We start from the raw sequence: 20454 nt of genomic DNA on the forward strand, positions 1-20454 counted from the left end.
CAGCAGCCCTGTTCTCGAGCGGGCAGCTCTCTGCTTAAATACCAGCAGCAGCTAGATAGTAAACACAGCGAGACACACCTCCGTCGGGGCACCACACCACACACAGGGCAGCAGAGAAACAAAGCTCCAACACGATGTATTATATAGGTTTGAAGTGAACACTTGTAGACATTTGTTGTCTGAAATTCTGAGAAGATTGTTGCAGATCTTCAGGGAAAGTTGATTGAAGTTGCCTGCCTAGTGCCTACTGACACTTTGACAGACTTACTCTATTATGATAATGATCAACGACACTTTTTTCTTTGGCGAACTGGACACGAACGTTTCGGAGCCACTGTCACCCGTCTCTCTCACGCAGCTCAACCAAAGCGCGTTCCCTGCTCTCCGGCTCGGGTCCAAATCTCTGGTCACCTCGGCTACGATGTTCGCCGTGGGGGTCCTGTCGAACCTCTTTGCCATCATTGTGCTGTGCATCTCCAAGAAGGAACAGAGGGAGACGACCTTCTATACCTTAGTCTGCGGGATGGCGATCACCGACCTGTTGGGCACCTGCTTCACCAGCCCGGTGGTGCTGGCTTCCTACGTGGCTAGACGCTGGCCCGGTGGAACCGCCCTCTGTCACTTCTTCTCTTTCTCCATGCTCTTCTTCGGCTCGGCCGGTATGTCCATCCTGTGCGCCATGGCCGTTGAACGTTATCTGGCCATCAGCCACGCGTATTTATACTCCCAGTACATAGATAGAACAATGGCGCGCTTTGCCCTCATGGGCATCTACCTGGCCAACATAGTGCTGTGCATTATGCCCAGTTTTGGGTTCGGGCGCCATGTCAGATACGACCCGGGGACTTGGTGCTTCCTGGACTGGAGAGCGATGGATCCGCTCGGCGCCTCTTATTCCTTCCTGTACGGCGGGGTGATGCTGGTGCTGATCGCCGTGACCGTTCTGTGTAATTTCGCCGTGTGCCGGTCGCTGATGGGTATGAACCAGAGGGCACGCACAGTGAGAGCCGAGGTGTGCGCGCAGGGAGGCTCCAGGCGCCGCTTCCCGAGGCTGCCCTCCGTTGCTTCCGCGGCGGAGATCCAGATGTTTTGGCTTCTGATCTTCATGACTATCGTCTTTCTGATCTGCTCCATTCCCCTAGTGGTGAGTCAATTATGTTATAAGATAAATTTAAAATACGGCATATAAACGGCATCCGCTATTCGATTATTTTATATTATATTTGATTATTATGACAGTGTTAATAGCTTAGCATATCATGCATGTAAAATAGTGGTCAAAGCACTCGCACGCGACTGCAATGATTGGTGGTTCAATTCAGGGGTTGCAGTGTTTATTTTGGACTTTTGCCGACATAAAATATATTACTTTTGGCTATACCATAACGTACAATATGTAGCGTACTTTTTTCCTGTGGTCGATTAGTACTTTATTTACGTTTTCTGACAGTGACGACACCATGTTGCCATGCTGATATCCAGTTCTAAGATAATGTGTATTTTCTTCTTATTTCAACCATACAGGTGCGTATCTTTGTCAACCAGCTGTATGGCCCCGCTTTTATTTCCTCCGGAGGGGAGCCTGACCAGCGCAGTGACCTTTTGGCTATCCGCTTCGCCTCGTTTAACCCCATTCTAGACCCCTGGGTGTACATTCTGTGCCGGAAAAACCTGCTGGTGAAGGGCTGTGAGAGGTTGAAGAGGACGGTCGGCCAGGTCAAGGAGGGTCGCGGCCAAAACAATGGCTGGGTGGCAGGTCAACATTCGCCCCCGTCGTTCGAGCGCAGCAACGAAACAAGCTACGCGTCATTACGCACGACCAACTACAGGAACGATGTTGAGAACCAGGTGTCCGCCAGGACCAAATCCTTTACGGACTTTACCACGAGGCAGGCCTGGGACTACGACACCGCACGGACCAACTTCCACCCGTTCAGCGTCGAGCAGACAGCTGCTCTTGGATTCGAGGCGGAGATTACACTGGTGTCCAAAACGACCCCGGAACACAGCAACGCGCAACCGGCGGCGTGTGATCCGTTGCTCCACGCCACGCGTGTCAGTAAAGGGGATATTGTCACCTGCACTTTCAGCACATCGAGCTCCTGTCAGTCAGAGAAATGCCTCTAATGGACTTGAGACATCATTGACAGAGTACACAGAACACTTTCATATCAGATTATGATTAGCTTCTATAGTGACAGTTTCACTATAGGAACCCATTTGAACGAGATGCACTTAATGTGTTACCAAGTTTGTGTGACAGCAGCTGCTACAGTACTATACCCTGTGGGTACAAACGATAATTCATATCTCACCACCTTACCACCATACCTTCCTGATATATGGTTACAGGTACTACTGTGTGTCTAGATAGGACAAGTTACATTCTAAAGCCATTTCTTCACCAAAACACAATGCTGATTTATTTTGCACATAATCTCACACACATCCCAAAACTCTAAACAGTTTTGCACACATCCATTTAGTTTGACATACATAGTAAATGAGTTTGAATATGGCCACCAGTGATGTCATCAAGGACACCAAATCCTTTTGTTAATTACAGCTCAACGTAATTATAAGATAGCACTCTCTATACGACAAGGTATTGCTATTATTTTCATCGGCATCATTTCATGGAGCTGTAATTAACACAACATAAGGATTCAGTGTCCCAGATGACATCACTGGTTACTTATTACTTATTCAAACTCATTTACTCTCAATACCTGTCAAACTAAATACATGTGTGCAAAACTGTTTCAAGTTTTTGAATGTGTGTGAGATTACGTGCAACATAAATCAGCATTGTTTTTTTTTGGTGAAGTGCATCCTAGCATGTTTTTGTTTCTTTAATCCTATAGGCTCTTGGTCCTTGGATGTGTCATGTTTCTCAATGGAATATCTTAAAGCACACTGATCATGATTTTAGCTTTGCATTAGCTTGTACTGGAGCAGGATTACCCATATCATTCTGACATTCACAGAGGCCTGTGTGAAAGAGGGCTCAGTGAGCTCTGATCCAACTCCCTTAGTTTAACCCAGGATAATCTCACTGGCTATACCTCTGGCTCTAACCAAGAGGTCTGGGCTCTTGAACAGTTCAACGCTATTTGAAGAACACTCCCCGCACACTTTGTTTTTCTGCTCTGTTCTGCCCAAGGCACATTTGGACCGGTTTGATTTATGACAGTATCCCACAGTGTCACCATCACTTTCTAACTGAGTCTTTGACAGGGTTTCTCCAGGCCAGGCCTCCTGGTGAGAGCTAGAGGCATGGCCCTCACGAGACAAAACTAAGGGCCCTTTCTCACTCACGTTTGGAGATCGAATCACTGCTCCCGAGAACGGGGGGGAGTGTTCTCACTCACCCCTTTTGTGATGCGAAACGGCGCTGATTCGTTTCACCCCCCGCTGAACGGGATCAGTTGGAATAGGTGGTCTCGGATTCGGCCCCGGGAGAACGGGGGGCGTGGTTTTGCGAGCTTGCACCTAAACACGGGCGTGGCGCCTGCTGCTGACATAACGTCATAACATGAAGCCACGTTACAAACGCACAGCACTTCCCTGGCTCGCATTAGGCCTGGCAATTTTTGTTTGCCATGCTATTTTCTATACATTAGTTTCTTGTTTGAATGCATTTATTTCTATTAGACCAGTGGTGCCCAACCAGTCGGCCGTGGTCGACCAGTAGATCAATGACATGTAATATAATTGCCACGAACGATGGGATAATGTTAGCTGCTGGACAGGCTAAGCTAACTAGCTCCGTGTCCCAAATAGCTGCAGCTACCTGTTGTCAAGTTATTGTTATAAGGACCCCAGTCCAAGCTACAACAGTCTGCATTCCCTTAACAATTGTTTGTATTGAGCCGTATTGTATTGTACCCATTATGCAATATGTTAAATAAAGTTTACATCCATTCATTCTGCTAGCATTAACGATTGGTTGAGCACTGCCACTGGCTAACATGAGCTAGCGTTAGCTATCAGCCCCTGTTAGCTCAAAGCTCCTCTTTCAACTTAACAAGCATTAAACAAAATGGCCCAGTCATCTATTCACCTTTGTTTAATACACACAGCGTTGTCTCTAATGTTATCTAACTACTGATAGCTCCCGATATCATCAGTTTGGTGCTGGCTAACTAGCGTGAGCTAACGTTAGTTTCTAGCCACAATGCTATACGGTTATAATGGCATATTCCATTGACGTTAGCATGCAGCTAACAATGTAGCTACCGATCTTTTTTTAGACTAAACTATCCGCTCTTGGTGGTCACTTGTGTTGATGTTAGTTTCTATTAGACCAGTGGTGCCCAACCAGTCGGCCGTGGTCGACCAGTAGATCAATGACATTATATATTATGCAAATTATCGATGCAGCAATGTTACTAGTAAAGGCTAAGCTAACTAGCGTTTAGCCGTTAGCTTAGCGCTATCGTTAAAACGCTCAAAAGCGGACTCTACAACACCATCCAATTGTGATAAAATGGGGTGGGTTATATTGACAAGGCTTGACAACAGAGGTTCAAATATAACTTCATATTTATTGGCAATTTGTTCATTTTATATCAGCATCCAGAGTCCGCGGTCGTGTTAAAATGTGACATCATCGCCTACGGCAAGCGTAAACGCTCAAAAGGCAAACCGTAAACAGAACCCGAAGCGAACCAAGACTGCAGTGTGTACACAAACTAGAGGGGGGGGCGGGGGGGTTCGCACTCTGACCCGGAATGAGGGCGGTACGCGACCGGTACGGACAGAATGAGTGAGTGAGAAAGGGCCCTTAGGATAACCTTAGAAGCACTAAGAGGGATCCACTGAGTGGATAGATACATATCAAACATCTTTTTGTGATGACATATTAATGTATTATAATGATTTGGTTTTGTTCTGTAATATGGTCTATAATGTGATGCACAACTCAATGCAGATTGTATTGCCACTAGATTCACTACATGGTGCTTCTACACACGAGCCGTTTCACTCTGTGCCCAGTGTTGCACGACGCTGGGGAACTGAACATTGCCCAATGCAGTATCGACATTATTGTTTTTCTTACTGTGTACTTTTGATAACTGTATATAGTTATGACATATGACAATAACAACACGTATTGTGATAATTGTTGTTTTGAAGGATATTTGTGATGTGCGATAGTTGTGGGCGTGCGTCTTTGCAGAATAATAAAATGTAAACGAAGACCTTGTTCTCTCAGTGTTGTATTTAGTTCACATACATTCAGGCCCACATACAGAACTGGGTCCAGGGGCCGTAGCCTCACACCTGCTTAAAGGAACACGCCAACATTTTGGGAAATGGACCTGTCTCAAACCCTGCCCCTTTTCTTGATCCTCCAATCACAACTGTCGCTTACCTCGGACAAACTTGGTTTGTCCGAGGTAAGCGACAGTTGTGATTGGAGGATCAAGAAAAGAGGGCAGGGTTTGAGACAGGTCTATTAGCTTACCGTCTTCTTCAGAGAGCGACAAGAAGATAGATACCAGTTTCCTCTCTGTGTGCGTTCAGTAGAAAGCTATCTGGCTGCACGTTAGCCTAGCTTAGCACAATGAATGGAAGCGGACATGGCCGGTTAGCCTAGGCATTGTCCAACTAACACCTCTCCCCCCGAAGGCTAACCGGCCATGTCCGCTTCCATTCATTATGCTAAGCTAGGCTAACATGCAGCCATAGCTTTCTACTGAACGCACAGAGAGGAGACTGGTATCTATCTTCTTGTCTCTCTCTCTGGAGAAGACGTTAAGCTTTCCCAAATTGTTGGCGTGTTCCTTTGAGTCACATCACATTAACATGTTTATTGTGGGCCTCCATGCCCCCCCCCCCCTAGCAGCTGAGACCCTGAAAGCCATCCCCCTTTTTTTTTTTATGCAACCAGCAGCTCTATATGGCACTCGGTTGGTCGGTTGGTTAGTCAGTCCACAAAAACATTCCACTCTAGTGGCCACAGGTTTCGTCCTGGGAGGCTGAAATGGTCAGGTGTGTGTGTGTGTGTGTGTGTGTGTGTGTGTGTGTGCGTGTGTGTGTGTGTGTGTGTGTGTGTGTGTGTGTGTGTGTGTGTGTGTGTGTGTGTGTGTGTGTGTGTGTGTGCGTGTGTGTGCGTGTGTGTGTGTGTGTGTGTGTGTGTTCATGTCAATTGGCTAAAAGGGGGTGTGGCAATGGGTGTGGCCTAAAGGAAAAAAGGTAGCAGCTACCTGCGCCTGTTCCTCCTTCAGGGCGGCCCTTCATACAATGTAAGAACTTTCAGGCTGGTTAAGCATATTTTTTAATAATCAAACAAAGCCATTGATTTTGGTCAGGGCGATAAAAGTTTGCTCTGATACAAACCAGTAGGCAAATTCAATACATATGAACCATAAGCTGGCTTGTGCTGCCAGCTTGAATCCAAGACCGGGAAATTGTGTGTGTGTGTGTGTGTGTGTGTGTGTGTGTGTGTGTGTGTGTGTGTGTGTGTGTGTGTGTGTGTGTGTGTGTGTGTGTGTGTGTGTGTGTGTGTGTGTGTGTGTGTGTGTGTGTGTGGGGGGGGGGGGCCGCACTGTGGCCGCACTTGGAAGACTGTGGCTCCCAAGTGTAAATGAGTAAGGAAGCATACCCAATTAAAGGGGGATGCCAGCCAATTTAAGAATTCACATTATGTTCTTCCTGTGCCCCATCACAGTTCAGTCAGTATTTGTGAATATGAACCACTTTCTCCTAAAGCAAGGTATCAGAGAGAAAGCGCCCTCCAATGGGTGATGTTACTGGAAGTAGGTACCATAATTAAAACCTAATTTGGCTGTAAGAGCTCACACAAACCTTTTATAGCATCATAAAGTCAGAGCCTTATTCATTGTCTATGGAGACAATGAGCCACAGATTTGACATCCAAGTGACATCACTGATTGGAGGGTTCTCTTTCTGATATGTAGCTCTAAGAGAGTTAGTCTTAAAATTTGGTTACAATTTTTTTTTTACTTCCCTATGAAAAAATATTACTTACAGTTCTTTTGTATCAAGAGACCGGAAGTTCTACCTCTCTTGAGCTCTATATAATAATTCTATGGTTTGAGGCTTGAGGAACTCGTGAATCACTGACTATTGAAAAGTGAGACAATGTCTCCCTCGTCAGATCAACATGGTGAACAACACTTGGAGGACATTTAGCTGTATTTCTACTCAACCAGCAGGGGGCACTATAACATAAGAAATAATCAACATTCATACCAGGGGTTGTTAAACTCTCTCAGGCCAGGGTTTATATCTACAATGGTTCCCAGAGTAAGAGTGCTGATCTAGGGTCAGTGACAAGGAACACTTGTCCTTGTGACCTTACTCAAACTAACAGTCTGAAGCTGACTTTAGATCAGTTTGACTTTGAGACCATTGTCCCAATTTCATAAAATACCCAACAGATATATTTCAGGTCCTGTCCCATAGTTTAAAGCTACAATCAAAACTCGTGACCATCTAAATGCTAACATGTGTTTTTGAAGAGTTTGAAAACATGCTTTTTGGAATTTCTGTAATCCATCACAACAAAAAACAAGACTTGAAAAAAAACATTGTTTTACTCCAATGTCTACCAACATTGTGTAGATAAACAAACCTTTCACAGCTATAAAATGCAGTCAGACCACTTTAGCCACATACTGCCAGTCCTTGTTTCAAGAGCTCAGTCAATCAATTTGAGAATAAAAGAAATCCCTACAAAAGTGGCTACCCTTTTGTTTCAGTTTGGATTGAGGATTGGGCCTTTAAGAATATATCCCCTTGTTGTAAAATCCTTACAGAAGTTAATAGAAGTATTTCAATAAATGTAGTCTGTATAAACATTTTATTAATAGTATCCCATTGCAGATATTTTGGTCAGTAAACAACAGGTGATTGTAATCAAATAACAGATGAGCTGTGGCCATATTGGTGGGCAAGACTGTGAACACCATGATCTCAGCAATACATATCAACACAGATTTTCTTTTTATATTTAGAAAAGTTTATTCTTACAGATGATAATGGCATACAAAAATAAAAGGAAATCTGAATAATAATAATAATAATAATAATAATAATAATAATAATAATAATAATAATAATAATAATAATAATAATAATAATAATAATAATAATAATAATAATAATAATAATAATAACAATAGTTATTGAAATATTGACATATGACGGAGAAACTGTATGTATATAACCACATTTTATTTGGACAATTTTACCTCTTTCTGCTTTGAAATGAAATATGCTGAGGCTCTTCACTATATACATTGTATGGTAACGATTTACATTAACTAGACATTCAGAACACATTTTTTAATCATCAATGGATGCATTATGCTTGTGAAATATGACAGTGTCATAACACATTCACGACACAGCCTAATTGAATAATGTGGTGCTGAGGGAGTTGGCTATTCTGTGACCCCAACTTCCTGTGTATTTCAGTGGCAATTAGGCTGATAGACACCTCTGACTTATGGATGTATTATGAATGTGTCATGCCTTTCACAACAAGCTAGTGCATTCATACTGTAGCACACTCATACTCAGAGCTCCACGTCACCCAGGCTGAAGGAGCTCTGCCCGCAAGTGCCTGGAAGAAAAGGCCCTTAGCCCTTTCACCACCACACTACCAAAGGGTTAACCCTTTCACTAACCGTCTGTAGTGTGGTGGTGAAACGGTTAACCTTCTGTAGTGTGGTAGTAAAAGTGTTAATCGTAACTTTGAATTACAATTGAACCCTTGCACTAAAGAACCACATGAATCCGTTTAGAATGGTTTGGGACAGCCCCACGTATTTGCAGTTGTGAAGTTAATCCAAATCCCTTGGAGTGTGAATGTGATATAATATACCACAAGAAAATATACTCAACCTCGTATTGTCTTTAACTATGAGTGAACACAACACTGTTGAAAAACATTGGACATTGAAAACATCGTTCCTCTGAAAACGTAGTACTCAATTGAATCACAAATAATCAAATATTAAACTTGTCTGAACATTAACAAACTATGTAGTGACAAACTATCTTTTCTGCCGAAGGAAATCATACTTTTATTCATCGTCGTTTCCATGGACAACAGTTTGTTTGTTTGTTCATTTATTTTTTTACCCAGGGACAGTGCACATTAATGCACATCTTCAGTTTCCACATCAATGTAAATGTGCCAGATTTGAGCTAATGAGCTAGTTTCCATCTGTAGTCCCTGCCTACCCAGGGGCGTAGCTGGGGGGGGGGGGTAGTTTAGGATGATTCCAAGGGCCCAGCACTGGGGGGGGGGCCAACATTTTTCACTCAGGTGTATTATTGATGCTCTCATTGATACTATGTTTGTTTCTGAAGTGTGTGTGTGTGAGATATATAGAGAGAGAGGGGGGGCTTTGGTAGACTATTGCATTGGTCCATTCATTGAAGATGAACGCAATGCGACATCCTTTACTAGGCTCACCCACCAACAGTGCAGGTGCTGAACTGCTGATCTGAATGTATAGGTAAAAACCATATTATTATCAATAAAAAAATGGCCAAAAAAAATTCCGCTCGCGCGCTTACGCGCGCTCGCATTCACTGGGGGCCTACAAATACATTATTTCATGGGGCCCAGAATCTGGAGCTACACCCCTGCGGCATGCATGTCTTTATGGTGTGGGAGGAAACTGGAGTACCCAGAGGAAACCCATGGGAACACAGGGAGAACATGTAAACTCCACACAGGCGTTCGAACCCAGGACCTTCTTGCTGTGAGGCAGAAGTGCTAACCACTGTGCCACTGTGCCGCCCTAAACATGTGACTAAACATGGCGGCACAGATGTCATTCAAGTGAAATCCTTTAGCTTTTTTTCAACTAATTCTTTCAACTAATTTGTATTCCTAAAGTAGACTAAAAAAGATGGAGAGGACAATTAATGAAAGATAATTTGAATCAATATGTTAAGGGAAAATACAGTGAGTCAGTAGCGCCGGTTAGTTTAATTTCTCTTGTGGCAGAGATGTGTGATGGTGAAACATTGTCCAACTCTCTGTGTAGGAGTGTGCATTCATAGATGAGCTTGTGTTCTTAACGTCCAGTTCATATAAACCGTTACTCGTTCGCCTTATTAACTTTGTCATCATTTCTATTTTTGTAGATCGCTCTGAATCCATTTCAATGAGCTGATGACTAATTCACTTCCCTGTATTTCAAAGCACGGCAGTGAAAACCAATCGCAGTCAGGTAATCATGAGTTTGTGTTTCCGCCTGCTGTTTTGGTTGAAGAGGCATTTTTTATGTATTTCTTTGACATTGAAGAGAATGGGAACTTCCACATCTGTCCCTCAATGCATCAAACCTGACGAGTATGGCAGCAAAGTGAATAAGACCAGACCAATTGTTATTTGTCTGCTGTACATATACATACAGCCTGAGGTTATACAACTGATTTGTTGTGGGACAGCCAATTTAATTCTTTAAATTATACTTGCATCCACCCAGTCAAGATGGAGAAGTAATCGATTACATCATGTAAAGGATTATAGCAATCTGACTACAATAGCATTCGTTACTGTAATTATTTACAGTTACAGTCACTGAAGAAGAAAGAAATTGGGATCAGATTACAGATATCTTTGAAAAAATAAAGCATTACTTACTTAAAGTGTTTTGTAGGATAAAATGTGACTCAGTAGAAGGTATTCTTCAGCTGCCCCAGGGCAACACATACTAGCGGCTGCCCCAGGGCAACACATACTAGCGGCTGCCCCAGGACAACACATACTAGCGGCTGCCCCAGGGCAACACACTCTAGCGGCTGCCCCAGGACAACACACCCTAGCGGCTTCCCCAGGACAACACATACTAGCCTAGCGGCTGCCCCAGGGCAACACATACTAGCGGCTGCCCCAGGACAACACATACTAGCGGCTGCCCCAGGACAACACATACTAGCGCCTGCCCCAGGACAACACACCCTAGCGGCTTCCCCAGGACAACACATACTAGCGGCTGCCCCAGGACAACACATACTAGCGGCTGCCCCAGGGCAACACATACTAGCGGCTGCCCCAGGACAACACATACTAGCGGCTGCCCCAGGACAACACATACTAGCGGCTGCCCCAGGACAACACATACTAGCGGCTGCCCCAGGACAACACACCCTAGCGGCTTCCCCAGGACAACACATACTAGCGGCTGCCCCAGGGCAACACACTCTAGCGGCTGCCCCAGGACAACACATACTAGCGGCTGCCCCAGGACAACACATACTAGCCTAGCGGCTGCCCCAGGACAACACATCCTAGCAGCTGCCCCAGGACAACACACTCTAGCGGCTGCCCCAGGACAACACATACTAGCCTAGCGGTTGCCCCAGGACAACACACCCTAGCAGCTGCCCCAGGACAACACATACTAGCCTAGCGGCTGCCCCAGGACAACACACCCTAGCAGCTGCCCCAGGACAACACATACTAGCCTAGCGGCTGCCCCAGGACAACACACCCTAGCGGCTGCCCCAGGACAACACACTCTAGCGGCTCACACCCTAGCGGCTGCCCCAGGACAACACACCCTAGCGGCTTCCCCAGGACAACACATACTAGCGGCTGCCCCAGGACAACACACCCTAGCGGCTGCCCACATCAACACTCCAAGCCAAAGCCCACTCTCAAAGAGCACCTACGGGAGACTGCAATTCGTAACTGGCCCCTGTAAATGTCCAAACCCAACCGCCTTCAATGTACAATTCCCCCCCCCCCCCCACCTCCAATGTAGTTACCCCCCCCCCCCCCCCCCCCCACCCCACCTACCCAACCTCCTCCAATGTACAGTTTCTTCCCCCTCAAATGTATATACTCTCTTTTTAGACTCTTTTTATACTCATAAACAGTACTGTATATTTGTAGATCTGGTATGTCATAAATTTCTAGATGTAACAGTATGTCATGTATGTCATTTATGTTATGATCAATTGAAAATGGGGGACCCTGATGTAAACAAGACGAAAGTATTTATCTGGTCTGCATCCCCTTAACAATTGTGTGTATTGAGCTGTACTGTATTGTACCCATTCTGCAATCTGTTAATACAATTTTCAATCAATCAAACATCAACAGTCTCCCTGGTTGAGGTTTACAGCTGTGAAGGCCAAAAGAAGGGTTACAGATACTCAATGTTTTTTCTGTTGCTTGCTGTTAGCAGCGGACTTCTTGATGCTCATGATCAACTTGCCACCATGTGTTCTGGGGGTAAATTGGGTTGATGTTGGTTGGTGTCACCAGTCTCTCTTCACCGTTCAGCTACGTCTGCCACAGTATCAACATCTGGGAAAGACACCTGGAGAAGGCTGCTGACAGCCCTTTTTTGTTCAGTCTCCCTGGGTCCTCACACACCATTTTCCCCCTGTCCCCTAACTACAATCAATAAATCAATGCAATCAATACAGTTTCCTGCGTTATGACAAAGTAGACCAAACCCAAAGAAATCAGTTGTATAGCCTCAGCATTCACAAGATCTTTGATTGTTTTCAAGGAGAAAGGAAACCTTTTCGTATACAATGTATAACAAGCCAAAATAACCAACAGCATAGTAACCAAATAAAAAACAAGTGTTATCCTGGAAATAAATACATATCTATCGACAATAGTTATAAAAAACAAACAAAAAAAACAGCTCTAATATGTAACAATAAATAAATAATTTATCTGAAATAAATATATTTTCCTATTATACAGTAATGTAGGTGTGGATGCATGGCATCCATTTGGTTGAGTTCAATTGAACGTGAAAAACTGTACAGTATTATATTGTGAACTGAAACAATGAATGCTGATTGGATGTTTCCCTGTGATGGCGTTACAAATAAATCAGTCTTTATGAATGAGAGAGCATTTTTGTATAAATGTCTAACTCACAATCTTCTTGCTCTGGCAGTCAGTTATTTGCTGCATATTATCGCTGTAGAAAACAAATTTTGGGATTGTTTTAACGTCAAATGAAATTATATATGATCCTCTATGTACAGAGTGGCTAAGTTTTATGACCCTATGGCCTTTGAAGCTTGTTCAAAAGCCATTGACCATAGTCACACGGCGGCCTCTTATATGTCATGCTCAGATTGGGATTCCTTTTAAAATGGCTGCTATGTGTGAATATGGTCTTGTTGAATTTTAGAAACATGCAGGTGCTGATCAGAACATCTGCCAGTTTTTCATACTTATTCGTTTTGGAGGTGTGAGGTTTTTATGCGACAGCAGCACGTGTTTCAGGAAGAAAGACCTTCAGGGCTTGCCCAGTTTTGACTTTCACAAGTAATAATCCAACTGGTGTATATTAGCCACCATTGAGGAGAAACAACAACTCCAAACTGTGACTCTTTGGTGATCTCGAGTCAGTGACATATGACCTTTGGCCTCAATGACCCAGTGCCACCCAAGCCACTTCCTGCTTAACAGGAAATTCACAACAGGAAGTGAATAAATTGCTTCTGTCGCTTCCTTTTCATGGCCCCTCCTTAACTGGACTTCCATGTCTCTCTGTATAGTGATGTGGTTCCCGTGCCCACACTATCACTCCCCTCTTTACATGGCCTATTCCGAGACAGTCTGCCACTGTCTAACTTCGGCTCGCAGTAGATGTCATTTTGTGTCCTCGCGTTGGAATTGGAGGTTGAATGGCTAGACACAGACTCGACATTAAGCCTCTTCTTCACAGTTCTCTAACCTGGATGACATTGAGTTAGCCTTCCAATCTCCTTTCTCCTTCCAAGTATGTAAGCCTTGTTCGAGACAAACTCCTGGTCGGGAACACTCCCCTGTTTGTATGGTGAGAAGCTGCTTTGGTGTACATCCCAGCAGACCGGACACCAGTCCATCACATGGGTTAAATCCTACCAAGCAGAGACGCATTGGGTCCCAGAAAGAAAAAGTATGGTATGGCTCTGCCGGGGATCGAAACCGCAAACTTTCTGATACTGAACTCGGCCAATGACCACAAGGCCTCATCCTCATCCTTCTCCCTCATTCACCCGCCCAGACACATGCAGCTGGCGGCCGACAGTGATTGGATGGTCATCCACCTGGTCTGGGTGTCCATGAAAGAAACCGACTCGTACCGGTCGGGCCGGCAGCAGGGGTGACTGCTGACCTTCCGGGCCGTACGTCGGGGCAGGGAGCCGTTCTGCAGTAGGGCCCTCAGCGCCAGGTCATAGTTGGTCCTGGAGGCCTGGCAGGAGCCCACGCAGAACTTGAAGAGGACGATCTCGTCCGAGTCAAAGCCCAGGCCCAGGTCTCGAACCTTCATCTCCCTCTTCTCCACGCGGCAGTCCCTCCGGCTCTGCTTCGGCAGCCTGCCTTTACCCTTCCTTCCTCTGCCTCCTCCCTCTCGACCTCCTTCTCCTCCTCCCTCTTCATCTCCCTCCTTCTCTTTCTTCTTTCTCTTCTTTTTCTTCGCCGAGCCTTTGGGCCGGGGTTCCGAGGGGTCAGAGGAGCGAGGGGAGCGCCCTGCCCAGCGACCGCCGGGATGGTCGTCCGCCTCGTCCAACACATACGGGTCTGGAGGAGAGAAAGGAAGGAGAGAGAAAGGAGTGAGAGAAGAAGGGAGAGCGGACAAGAAGAACGATTAGAGGATCATGGTGTTGAACTCTCCCTGGGAGTCAAAATCATTACGCTGTAGTATGTTCTGAAGATTATTCCACAACCAGGGTGTAAAATAGTGCAAACTGTTCTACCAGGTTCTGAGCAAATCCTGGCTTTCTGGTAGAACAGCCATACAGGATATTACATAGATATAAGGGAAGTTTACCCAGTATGGCTTTGTAAATGAAACTAATATGAAAGCTGCTGTCTCCATAGGCTTCATGATGACCAGGAAACTCACCATATAGGGCATGCCATGGGGAGTAGGGGTTGCTCTCTTTCTCTTGATCCTCCTCCTCTACCTCTGGTAGTGTGTCAGGGAGTTGTCTCTCCTCCTGGCCTCCCAGCAGGCCTACAGCATGTCCTGAGTCTGGCCCTGGACCTCCTATTATACCGCTGCTGTCAGTTCCCATACGGGCTCCTTCCACTAGGGGCAGCAGAGAGACCACCACCCAGAGCAAGACCTACAGGACGGGAGTGGGATTAAAGGAGAATGCCACTGATTTCAAGAATGCAGATGTAGTATGTTATTCCTGTGCCCCAAACAGAGCCAACTTCTCATTGCCAGTGTGTAGGAATGGGAATAATCTAGTTTAAAGAGAATACTGCACACTGAAGATTATGAAGAAGAAGAAATACAGGAAGGTAGAGTTTAGATTCCATAGCGTGGAAGGACATTTCCATGGAAATCGTCACTATTTTACCAAGCTTCAAAGCCTACAACGTTGCTTATAAACCTATCCGTTACTTTAACCTTAACCACTCCCAACCTAAAAATGTTAAATAACCTTAACCACTCCCTACCTAAATAATAAATGTATAAAGATCCCTCCTGGCTATGGCATCTAGCCTTACAGGAACCGCCTTGTGACGTGAAGGTCACACATTTGATTCCCTAACTAGTGTCCATCACATTTTCATCACAGTCTCCTTTGACCAAAACACTGAATCCCTATCTGCTCCAGACAATGTGGTCGACCATCTAGTCCCTCACCTTCCAGTTCCTCAGATGGTGTGGGGCTTTTGGCGACATCACAGTGATGACTCTGTCTCTTCTCCTTCTCGCTCTCCACCTGGGCCCACCTGTAGAGAGAGAGAGAGAGAGAGAGAGAGACATTTACATTTACATTTACATTTAGTCATTTAGCTGACGCTTTTATCCAAAGCGACTTACAAGTTCTGTACGACAAGCCATCAGGAAGGGCACAACTCTATCAGCTGAGCAACAATGTTCATCAAAGTGTTGAGTGCTACAGTGTAGGTTAGTTTATTAGGACAAGTGCATGACAGTACGGTTAGTTAGGGTTAGAGAGAGAGAGAGAAAAAGAGAGAGAGAGAGAGAGAGATAGAGAGAGAGAGAGAGAGAGAGAGAGAGAGAGAGAGAGAGAGAGAGAGAGAGAGAGAGAGAGAGAGAGAGAGAGAGAGAGAGAGAGAGAGAGAGAGAGAGAGAGAGAGAGAGAGAGAGAGAGAGAGAGAGAGAGAGGATAGAGAATAGAGAGGGAAATTGGGGATAGAGAGAGAAAGAGGGAGATGGAATAGAATGAACGAAAGAAAGAAAGAGATAGAGAGAGGGAGAAAGAAAGAAATTGATAGAGGGAGAGAGTGAAAGAAAGAGAGAGAGGTGAGTGAACATGTTGTTCTGTCGATTGTCCTCTTCCCAGAACATGCCCTGAAAAGGATAACATAAACTAAGAGGCCTAAAAATGCAGGTGATATGGTATCTATACGTTCACAATAGACTGTATACTGTACAAAAACAGCCCGCCGGGCCCCTAAACAAGCCAACGTGTCACATAAATCATGTCCCCACTGCCTGTGGACGGTATGTTTGTTGTTGCTTCAGTAAAAAGGCCAGTGTTTGCTGCCAGCCAGCGTGGCTAGTGTCGGCTTGTAGGTTCATACACCCACACAATGCGCTCTGTCCAGCCACAAAAGGCAGTCTCTGATATACCTGTCAAAAGCATTCTTTAAGGGCCACTTCTCTAACTGAGGTACAAGGAGGGGAACGAGTCTATACACTACAGAGAATAACAAGCTGATAACAACGTTATCTAGGGATTTAGTCGTATCAAGCTTATTTCAAGTGATTTCAGTGAAAATGTCTTGCTGTTTATAGGGGAAGACCAATCTGTCAGTTTCATGACATGGCACTTGATGATAATTTGAATTGTTTCAAGAAATAATAATGTCGGAAATCCTGGAATGAAAAGCTTGTTCTGAGTTAATTCTTCACTTGTTTCAAGTGGACGGCTTGAAACAAGTTACATAAACAGGACAAAAGTGGATTTTCTGGAAATCGCCCCAATCTAAATGCCACCGCAGTGAAACAATTTGAGTTTGAACTTCAAACAAGCCTGATCAGTCTGAGTACGAGATCAAATCACTAAGGTTATCATTGTTATCTTTTTCAGAGCAGGCATAGAGAGGCACTTCACGGAGGTCCCAGTCCACAGAACCACAGAGATTCAGAAGTGGTGATAAGGAATGTTATGGATTCAGATGTTTATATACGTGCTGCGTGAAGCTTGGGCTGGCCGTGGAGTTCCACACGTCCCAAAAACCTGCAGGTCATAAAGGTTCGCTCTCAAATGTGAAATTGGTTGGCGGCGGGCAGGAAATGTAAAATGTAATCAATTACAAATGAATGATTACCTACTTCAAATTGTAATAAGTAATATGATCAATTGGAATGCTAGAACCGCCGTAATGTACATTGTACCTTTCGATTACTTTTTCGTTTGGAAAAGTACATTTTGGCCGATACGATAACCGATATTATATCGATATGAATATAAATAAAACAAAATTCTATGATAATAAAATAATTTACATAATGAAACAATGATAGATAGATGATAAACATAATCCTGCGCTGCGTCATTGTCACATGCAAGTAACGTTACCCACACAAACTCTGTGTGGCCAAAAAAAGAAAAACACACACAACGGCAGCTAGACGGAGAAATTATCATGTTCACATCTGCCCAGTTTTGCTCATTGGAGCAAAGAGCAAATAAAGAAATCACGATGACCAGCCGATATGCGTTTGTTTCGTTTCGTTTCACTTTATTGTCCACAATGTGGAAATTAGTTTTTGGTCTCACCATTGAACAAACAAACAAATAAAACAACAACAATGACAATGACGGCAGACATTATACATACATCTGTAACTGTAAGTGCAGCGAACATAGGAATACAATACATCAACAACAACAACAAGGACCGGGTCTAACAAGTGCACGGTTCATTTAATGCTTTAATGGAATTAGGAATGAAGGAGTTAAAAAGGATATTTGGTTTTGTGTAGGGCTGTCTTAAACACTTTGAAGCTTCGAAGCTTTGTTCGATGGGCATGGGATTCGAATTTTTTTTTTTTTTTTGCTAAATCAACTCTGCCTCTCTTTGTTAACACATCCACCGCCGGAAACGGCTTACGACGTGTTTCAAGTTCATGCGAATTCTGCCATTCCACGGCGTACGACGTTATTGAGATCATATTTAATTTTTTCGCCATGTTATTCATAATTCCCTCACGGAGCCTGGTCTGATGCAGTGGGAGCCTGCACAACTCTGCAACGCTTCAATACTGCCACCTGGTGGATGATCGGCGAGTTGCAACCGGAAGTGGATCTCTGGAGATCTCCGGTGCATCTGGCAAATGCGTCCGGCACTTGCATATTGTTGCGGGACTGTAGACACACGTCTGTGTGTAGCGATCGCTGCCATAACGCAATAATCTATACGATTTGGCCGTGTATTATGATTATACAAACCGGAAAAAGGATTTAGGCGATCGCCGTCAAATAAGTGGGATCTTTTTCCTCCAGTATCATTGTCGAACGGTAAGAGGACGCTGACGTTACTTTCAGCCTGTTTGTTTATTATTATCAATGCAAACTGCTCTGATCAATACATACAACTACATAAAGCATTTACTGACGATCACGGAATTATAAACGACCCCCCCCCGTTCATCCGCGCATGATAAGTCATAACGTTTTGGATCATGTACAGTTGAAATTTTTAATATAGCGTCGATCGCCAACAAACGGCAGTTGATAATCTATATACCGTATGCGTTTAGGCCTGTAGCTCACGTTCTAGGAATTACTGCAGAAAACGATAAAAACATATTTATATTCTAGACGGTATTTTCGTATGAATATATGAATGAAAAAGTATAACGTTCCTACATCCTGAACGATAGATAATCGATGTTGAATGGGCCATAGTAATGTCAATTTAGCAATACAATTTAAAAAGTGATAGCCCTGCAAAGAAGGTGAACATCTCCATAGGCTTAGACTGGTGGCAGTGATCATACATTGATGGATAGAAGCGTGGCAGGGGGCGGCTAGGTGGTGTAGTGGGCAAGGCACTCGCCACCAGTGTGGAGACGCTAGGATTCGCGTGTTCGAATCCAGCTCTCCACATTGTTTTTCAGTTTGGCTGGTCGTCCGCAGTAATACACATTGGCCGTATTACGGGGAGGGAAAACTGAAGGGTGGGGATCGAACGTTGTGAACAAGCGACTCCTACAAGTCGGTTGGTGCGCCTGCGCAGTAGAATCAGGAAGTGTCGGGGGCAGCGTGAGCCTCCCACGCGTTACTCCTCGATACTGAGAGATCGAGCTGCGCAGGTGAAAAGATGCGACTGCTGTTACCTCAAGTACCGGAGGGGACTTGTGCTATGTATGACTTAGTCCACATTGCAGCCGGCTTGTGGGAGGCAAGAAACAGCGTTTGTGACAGGGGAGGGTTGAATTGGATGATACGAAATTGGGATGGGAGAAAATATGGAAAAATGGGAGAAAAAGTGGATAAAAAAAAAAGAAACGTGGCAGGTAATGTGTTAATTACAACAAGCAATGCTGTTTGTTATTTAAGATGAGGTCGGACTCGGCACTGAGAGATTTGTGTTCATTGTGCTGCTTTTATAAAACCTCAAATGACGGCTTACAATATTTCATGAAAGCAAAGTGTTTAGTTTGTCTAAGATTTAAAAAGGTTTAAACTTTACAGCACTGACAAAGTTGAACAAAGTGCTGTACAAGTCCCACAACATAAAACATTTATAAAAAAAGAAAATTATAAAAAAAAAGATTTCATCTCGAAGCTTCGAATTAAAATCGAATCTCGGCCCTGAAGCTTCGAATGCCAAAAACTAATTTGAAGGTCAGCCCTAGTTTTGTGGATGTATACCTTGCCAGTTTTGCTCATCGGACCGATACAATATATGAAAACATCCCTATCATCAGCCGATACCGATATGGTCACCGATATATAGTTCAACCTAATATATAGGATAATAGAATATCCAAACATGAAATTCAATGTAAAGTCCAATGGTACCTCTAGTGTAGTACAACCTTACTGGATATCATCACTGCGTTAGGAGAAACTCTGAGTGTGTTTACTTATGTTGCTAGTTAACAGAAACAATGACAACAACAATGGCTGATGTGACGGATCATACTGGGTCTGCGTTGTGTTGATGTTAAATGTTAATGTCCCGAGGGGGAGTCGAACAGGGGGCTCCCGCGCCGCGGGCGACGACACAGGCCGCTGCACTAAGAAGTGAATTCACTCCTAACTACCGTACCTATGCGTCTGTTAACCCTGTTATGAGGAAGTGAGTTTAACTTACCAGCCCGCAATGCCACAGTCACTCGTCAACACCCCTGTTTCCGTGACTGTGGACATACCCACGGGCTTCCCCGTTACACTGGCTAGAAATAAATCAATTACACCTCCTTCAAGCAATTACTGTCAAAGTGCCTTTCAGCAAGGCACTGAACCCCCACCTGCTCCGGTGGAGTGAACAAACAAGAC

At 44.4% G+C, this 20454-nt stretch overlaps 2 protein-coding genes across 2 annotated transcripts in view; one reads left to right on the forward strand and one right to left on the reverse strand.

Annotated features, from left to right (window-relative positions):
- Positions 1 to 280: 280 nt before the first annotated feature.
- ptger4c (prostaglandin E receptor 4 (subtype EP4) c) lies at positions 281 to 2127 on the forward strand (the record flags this gene model as incomplete). Its single annotated transcript, XM_084327757.1, has 2 exons — positions 281 to 1144; positions 1525 to 2127. 2 exons carry the CDS (start codon positions 281 to 283, stop codon positions 2125 to 2127), a joined length of 1467 nt encoding a protein of 488 aa, XP_084183883.1.
- An 11879-nt stretch (positions 2128 to 14006) lies between these two features.
- LOC311239450 (uncharacterized protein) overlaps positions 14007 to 20454 on the reverse strand; it is a gene marked incomplete at both ends in the record, with an annotated part of 63807 nt that continues 57359 nt past the window's right edge. The window contains 3 exons of the mRNA XM_084327758.1: positions 14007 to 14536; positions 14862 to 15047; positions 15615 to 15703. Of these exons, the coding sequence (XP_084183884.1) occupies positions 14007 to 14536; positions 14862 to 15047; positions 15615 to 15703 (805 nt within the window). The remainder of the gene's footprint in view (positions 14537 to 14861; positions 15048 to 15614; positions 15704 to 20454) is intronic.

Source organism: Notolepis coatsorum, assembly GCF_963971535.1.
Source record: "Notolepis coatsorum genome assembly, chromosome: 13".
NCBI classification, from domain to species: Eukaryota; Metazoa; Chordata; class Actinopteri; order Aulopiformes; family Paralepididae; genus Notolepis; species Notolepis coatsorum.